The 7,500-nt window shown below is 41.9% G+C and overlaps 1 protein-coding gene across 1 annotated transcript in view; it reads left to right on the top strand.

Moving 5' to 3' along the window:
- Window positions 1-2,632, top strand: part of LOC115826963 (MOB kinase activator 2) — a 10,370-nt gene extending 7,738 nt beyond the window's left edge. The window contains exons 4-5 of the mRNA XM_030790916.1: window positions 520-644; window positions 2,386-2,632. Coding sequence (XP_030646776.1) covers window positions 520-644; window positions 2,386-2,621 — 361 coding nt within the window. The 3' untranslated portion in view covers window positions 2,622-2,632. The remainder of the gene's footprint in view (window positions 1-519; window positions 645-2,385) is intronic.
- The last annotated feature ends 4,868 nt before the right edge of the window (window positions 2,633-7,500 follow it).

Below are 7,500 nucleotides of genomic sequence, written 5' to 3'. Positions count from 1 at the left end.
CAAAATGAAAATAAGAAATGCTTAAAAAAATTCGTTTAAAATTCATAGAGTCTAAAACACCTTAAAGGAGTGAGATCTCTAACTGCAGTCTGTGTGGAGCCTTCTCTCTTTTTACTGGGAACAGAAACTGTGCTGTTTTTGCTCAAGGAGTCTCTATGAAATATAGAAAAACATGCTAATAACCATCAGTGTAATCACTTACCACCTGTACAAACTCTGAGCAAGTCAAGCTTAATGACATAGATGAAGTGTTTGTTAGTTGTTTGTTTATGCTGTTGTTTGTGTTTATGTTGTTGTTTGTTGTTTGTTTGAGGGTGTATGAATGGACAGATGAACAGGGCAGGAAGCTGAAGTGTTTGTTAGTTGTTTGTTTATGCTGTTGTTTGTGTTTATGTTGTTGTTTGTTGTTTGTTTGAGGGTGTATGAATGGACTGATGAACAGGGCAGGAAGCTGAAGTGTTTGTTAGTTGTTTATGTTTATGTTGTTGTGTTTATGTTGTTGTTTGTTGTTTGTTTGAGGGTGTATGAATGGACAGATGAACAGGGCAGGAAGCTGAAGTGTTCAGCTCCTCTCTACACAGACTACGCCATGTCTTACATTCAGGATCTACTCACAGATGAAAATGTGTTCCCCACCAGTGCAGGTACGATCAACGCACACCTGTACACACACACACACACACACACACACACACACACACACACACACACACACACAGTGAGTAGAGCAGTGAGTAGAGCAGTAAGGGCAGTGAGTAGAGCAGTGAGTAGAGCAGTAAGGGCAGTGAGTAAAGCAGTGAGTAGAGCAGTGAGTAGAGCAGTAAGGGCAGTGAGTAGAGCAGTAAGGGCAGTGAGTAAAGCAGTGAGTAGGGCAGCGAGTAGAGCAGTGAGTAGAGCAGTGAGTAGGGCAGTGAGTAGAGCAGTGAGGGCAGTGAGTAGAGCAGTGAGTAGAGCAGTGAGTAGAGCAGTAAGGGCAGTGAGTAGAGCAGTGAGTAGAGCAGTGAGTAGAGCAGTAAGGGCAGTGAGTAGAGCAGTAAGGGCAGTGAGTAAAGCAGTGAGTAGGGCAGCGAGTAGAGCAGTGAGTAGAGCAGTGAGTAGGGCAGTGAGTAGAGCAGTGAGGGCAGTGAGTAGAGCAGTGAGTAAAGCAGTGAGTAGAGCAGTGAGTAGAGCAGTGAGTAGAGCAGTGAGGGCAGTGAGTAGAGCAGTGAGTAGGGCAGTGAGTGGAGCAGTGAGTAGAGCAGTAAGGGCAGTGAGTACAGCAGTGAGGTCAGTGAGTAGAGCAGTGAGTGGAGCAGTAAGGGCAGTGAGTAGAGCAGTGAGTACAGCAGTGGGTAGAGCGGTAAGGGCAGTGAGTAGAGCAGTGAGTAGAGCAGTAAGGGCAGTGAGTAGAGCAGTGAGTAGAGCAGTGAGTAGAGCGGTAAGGGCAGTGAGTAGAGCAGTGAGTAGAGCAGTAAGGGCAGTGAGTAGAGCAGTGAGTAGAGCAGTGAGGTCAGTGAGTAGAGCAGTGAGTAGAGCAGTAAGGGCAGTGAGTAGAGCAGTGAGTAGAGCAGTAAGGGCAGTGAGTAGAGCAGTGAATAGAGCAGTAAGGGCAGTGAGTAGAGCAGTGAGTAGAGCAGTGAGTAGAGCAGTGAGTAGAGCAGTAAGGGCAGTGAGTAGAGCAGTGAGTAGAGCAGTGAGTAGAGCAGTAAGGGCAGTGAGTACAGCAGTGAGGTCAGTGAGTAGAGCAGTGAGTGGAGCAGTAAGGGCAGTGAGTAGAGCAGTGAGTACAGCAGTGAGTAGAGCGGTAAGGGCAGTGAGTAGAGCAGTGAGTAGAGCAGTAAGGGCAGTGAGTAGAGCAGTGAGTAGAGCAGTGAGTAGAGCGGTAAGGGCAGTGAGTAGAGCAGTGAGTAGAGCAGTATGGGCAGTGAGTAGAGCAGTGAGTAGAGCAGTGAGGTCAGTGAGTAGAGCAGTGAGTAGAGCAGTAAGGGCAGTGAGTAGAGCAGTGAATAGAGCAGTAAGGGCAGTGAGTAGAGCAGTGAGTAGGGCAGTGAGTAGAGGTGTGAGTAGAGCAGTGAGTAGAGCAGTAAGGGCAGTGAGTAGAGCAGTGAGTAGAGCAGTGAGTAGAGCAGTGAGGTCAGTGAGTAGAGCAGTAAGGGCAGTGAGTAGAGCAGTGAGTAGAGCAGTGAGTAGAGCAGTAAGGGCAGTGAGTAGAGCAGTAAGGGCAGTGAGTAGAGCAGTGAGTAGAGCAGTAAGGGCAGTGAGTAAAGCAGTGAGTAGGGCAGTGAGTAGAGCAGTGAGTAGAGCAGTAAGGGCAGTGAGTATTACCTCTACAGTGTCTTTTATTTTATTTGTGTGACAAGTGAATTCATCTGAAACCTGTAACTGTGTGTGTCTGTGTGTTTACAGGTGTACCATTCCCTTCTGGGTTTGTGTACCTGCTGGAGAAAGTGTTTCTGTTGCTGTTCCGGACATTGGCTCACCTGTACAGTTCACATTTCAGAGATGCTGTCACCGTGGAGATACACCCCCACCTCAACACACTGTTCACACACTTTATGACCTTTAGCCACGCCTTCAGACTATTAGACAGCAGAGAGACAGCACCGCTGGAGGACTTGATCACTGCACTTATACAATGCTAATGTACACACACACACACATACACACACACACACACACACACACACACACACACACATACACACACACTCACACACACACACACACACACACACACACACACACACACACACACACACACACACTTTGACAGGGTGAATGAGTGCAGGACGTGAATGCCATTCTCTGATTGGATACTGCAGAGGGAACTGTTCTCTGATTGGATGCTGCAGAAGGGACTGTTCTCTGATTGGATGCTGCAGAGGGTACTGTTTTCTGATTGGATGCTGCAGAGGGAACTGTTCTCTGATTGGATGCTGCAGAGGGGACTGTTCTCTGATTGGATGCTGCAGAGGGGACTGTTCTCTGATTGGATGCTGCAGAGGGAACTGTTCTCTGATTGGATGCTGCAGAGGGAACTGTTGTCTGTCAGAGCAGTGGGAAATAGGGAAGGGACTTAGATCTGATGGGACGTCTCTGGCTCTGTTCCTGACTGGGCACTTCGGAAATCTGGGAATGTACTTGTCCAATTTGGAGTTTTTACTACATGTCTACTGGACACTATAGATTCTCTCTGGGAAACTGGACACAAGTCTGTCTCTGATTGGATGTTGAAGAGGAAACTGTACCTGTTTCTTTCTCTGATTGGATGTTGGGGAGGAGACTGTACCCAGATCTCTCTCTGGTTGGACATGCTGAAGTGCTGGATTGGAGTGGATTTATAAAAGTGCGATTGGTGCTGGATGGAAACTATGAGGTTTTGCTGAGAAACATAAACATTGCATTTTTACATCTCTGTCTGTCTGTCTGTCTGTCTGTCTGTCTGTCTGTCTGTTACTGTGTCCATAATGACATAGATAAACATTGAATTTTTATCTGTGTCATTATGGACACAGTAACAGACAGACAGACGGACAGACAGACAGACAGAGACGTAAAAATGCAATGTTTATCTGTGTCATTATGGACACAGTAACAAACAGACAGACAGACAGACAGACAGAGACGTGTAAAAATGCAATGTTTATCTGTGTCATTATGGACACAGTAACAAACAGACAGAGACATGTAAAAAAGCAACGTTTATCTGTGTCATTATGGACACAGTGACAGACAGACAGACAGACAGAGACATGTAAAAATGCAATGTTTATCTGTGTCATTATGGACACAGTAACAAACAGACAGACAGACAGACAGACAGAGACATGTAAAAATGCAATGTTTATCTGTGTCATTATGGACACAGTAACAAACAGACAGACAGACAGACAGAGACATGGAGAGAGAGAGAGAGAGAGAGAGAGAGAGAGAGGGAATTAGGGACAGAAAGATGTGTGTGTGTGTGTGTGTGTGTGTGTGTGTGTGGGTGTGAGATATGTATCAGTTTTCAGTCTTCAGTGTGGAGTCTGTAAATATGGAGAAGCCTTCAGGAATACACACACAGAAGACCATGTGTGTATACCTGTACATAAGATCTGGTTTGGCGGGTTTCATATCCGCTTACAGATCCTCAACTTTGAGCGCGTGCGCGCGCGCACACACACACAGATATATGGAAGTATACATATTTTCACAATCTAATGAATGACTTGATCACATGTGAATTTACATTTTCTTATGAAGAAATTGGTGGACACTCAGAACATGCTTTCAATTTCACATTCACCAGCGCGCACACACACACACACAAACACACACACTAAATACACACACAGCTCAGTGAACTCATGCATACTGAGGTGTTTTATTGTTACAAAATATTTTGACACTTTTTATTTGTATTGCTTGAAAGATTTGAATGTTTTTCTCATATTTGTATGTTTTTACTGTTCTATGTTTGTATTGATCTGTTTGACCTTTGACACAACTATTAAACCATTTCAATGATATTAATATCACAGCTAAGAGAATGGTCAGAGATTTATAGTTATTTTGCGATTGCTAACACACTTGTTGCGGAATATGACTCATTGTGTCAAAACTCTACACACAAGCAAATGAGACACAACACTTGGAGACAAACATCTCACTTCTGTGTCAAAATGAAACTCTGCAATCAAAACCTAACAATCCTTTTTAAAAATGGCATTTTTGCGACAATATGATACACACATGCACCATTTGAATTACTCTTTGAAAGCAGCAACAACACACTGATGTACTGTATACAAAACACTTCTGTCTTTAGTATTTCATATACCTTTTTAATTTTCTCATACAGGCTCCTGTGAAAGATTGTTCCAGTACAGTACATTTACTCTCATTTCAATGAACACACAAAAAAGAAAAGCTTCAGAAGAAAAGTATATATACAGCTTATTTTTTGCCATTGCAGGTTTTTACAACAACAAAAAAACACAAGGAAAAGTAGAATTACAGTAATCAGCATAGTACAATATGTTACTGTGAACTCACAGAAACTAAAATAATTACAGTAATATTACAGTGCACTGGTAAACAAAAAATGGTATTGTAAGGAATTGTAAAGGATGAGGTGGATGGTTTATGGATCCTGCCTTCTGTCAGGGTCTGGCCACATCACCTCGTTCACATCACAAGCAATGTCGTCCCTGGCTGGGCAACGGGGAAGATATCGCCTTGCGCGCCGTATCCAACCCTGGACTGACCCCACCTCAATGTCTCCATATGCCTCTTCCATTGCTTGCAGAAGAGGCAGGCGGGCATGTGGTTGGTGGTCTCACACTTTCCAATGCCAAGCCGAAAAGAGTTCCTCAGTAGGACTGAGAAATGGGGAGTAAGGGGGCAAGTCTACAACTGTGAAGTTATTGTTGTTGGTGAACCAGTCCCGGACCAGAGCAGCCTGGTGGAAACTAACATTATCCCAGATCACAACAAACCTGGACTGCTCTGGTCCGTCCTGTACAACTGCATTGTGTAGCGCATTCAGAAGTGTGATAATGTGTGCAGCACTGCGGGGACCTAGGGTGGCGTGGTGATGGAGAACTCCTTGCAGACTAATGGCGGCACACAAGGTGATATTTCCCTGTGCTACCCAGGGACATTCACACCAGCTCTATGTCCTATAAGACTCTGGCCCTGACGCCTAGTTTTAGCTAGACTGAATCCAGCTTCATCAATGAAAATGAACTCATGAGGCTGTGTAGCTGCATCGAAGTCCAGAAGACACTTACTGTCATTACTGTATTACAGTATAGAACAGTGACACTTACTGTCACTACTGTATTACAGTATAGAACAGTGACACTTACTGCCATTACTGTATTACAGTATAGAACAGTGACACTTACTGTCATTACTGTATTACAGTATAGAACAGTGACACTTACTGTCATTAATGTATTACAGTATAGAACAGTGACACTGTCATTACTGTATTACAGTATAGAACAGTGACACTTACTGTCATTACTGTATTACAGTATAGAACAGTGACACTTACTGTCATTACTGTATTACAGTATAGAACAGTGACACTGTCATTACTGTATTACAGTATAGAACAGTGACACTTACTGTCATTACTGTATTACAGTATAGAACAGTGACACTTACTGTCATTACTGTATTACAGTATAGAACAGTGACACTGCCATTACTGTATTACAGTATAGAACAGTGACACTTACTGTCATTACTGTATTACAGTATAGAACAGTGACACTGTCATTACTGTATTACAGTATAGAACAGTGACACTTACTGTCATTACTGTATTACAGTATAGAACAGTGACACTGTCATTAATGTATTACAGTATAGAACAGTGACACTTACTGTCATTACTGTATTACAGTATAGAAAAGTGACACTTACTGTCATTACTGTATTACAGTATAGAACAGTGACACTTACTGCCATTACTGTATTACAGTATAGAACAGTGACACTTACTGTCATTACTGTATTACAGTATAGAAAAGTGACACTTACTGTCATTACTGTATTACAGTATAGAACAGTGACACTGTCATTACTGTATTACAGTATAGAACAGTGACACTTACTGTCATTACTGTATTACAGTATAGAACAGTGACACTGTCATTAATGTATTACAGTATAGAACAGTGACACTTACTGTCATTAATGTATTACAGTATAGAACAGTGACACTTACTGTCATTACTGTATTACAGTATAGAACAGTGACACTGTCATTAATGTATTACAGTATAGAACAGTGACACTGTCATTAATGTATTACAGTATAGAACAATGACACTTACTGTCATTACTGTATTACAGTATAGAACAGTGACACTGTCATTACTGTATTACAGTATAGAACAGTGACACTTACTGTCATTAATGTATTACAGTATAGAACAGTGACACTGTCATTACTGTATTACAGTATAGAACAGTGACACTTACTGTCATTACTGTATTACAGTATAGAACAGTGACACTTACTGTCATTAATGTATTACAGTATAGAACAGTGACACTTACTGTCATTACTGTATTACAGTATAGAACAGTGACACTTACTGTCATTACTGTATTACAGTATAGAACAGTGACACTTACTATCATTACTGTATTACAGTATAGAACAGTGACACTTACTGTCATTAATGTATTACAGTATAGAACAGTGACACTGTCATTAATGTATTACAGTATAGAACAGTGACACTATCATTACTGTATTACAGTATAGAACAGTGACACTTACTGTCATTACTGTATTACAGTATAGAACAGTGACACTTACTGTCATTAATGTATTACAGTATAGAACAGTGACACTGTCATTACTGTATTACAGTATAGAACAGTGACACTTACTGCCATTACTGTATTACAGTATAGAACAGTGACACTTACTGTCATTACTGTATTACAGTATAGAACAGTGACACTTACTGTCATTACTGTATTACAGTATAGAACAGTGACACTTACTGTCATTAC

Source organism: Chanos chanos, chromosome 13, assembly GCF_902362185.1.
Source record: "Chanos chanos chromosome 13, fChaCha1.1, whole genome shotgun sequence".
Classification (NCBI taxonomy): domain Eukaryota; kingdom Metazoa; phylum Chordata; class Actinopteri; order Gonorynchiformes; family Chanidae; genus Chanos; species Chanos chanos.
Note: the sequence above shows the minus strand (reverse complement) of the source record. Positions and strands in the feature narration are given on the sequence as shown.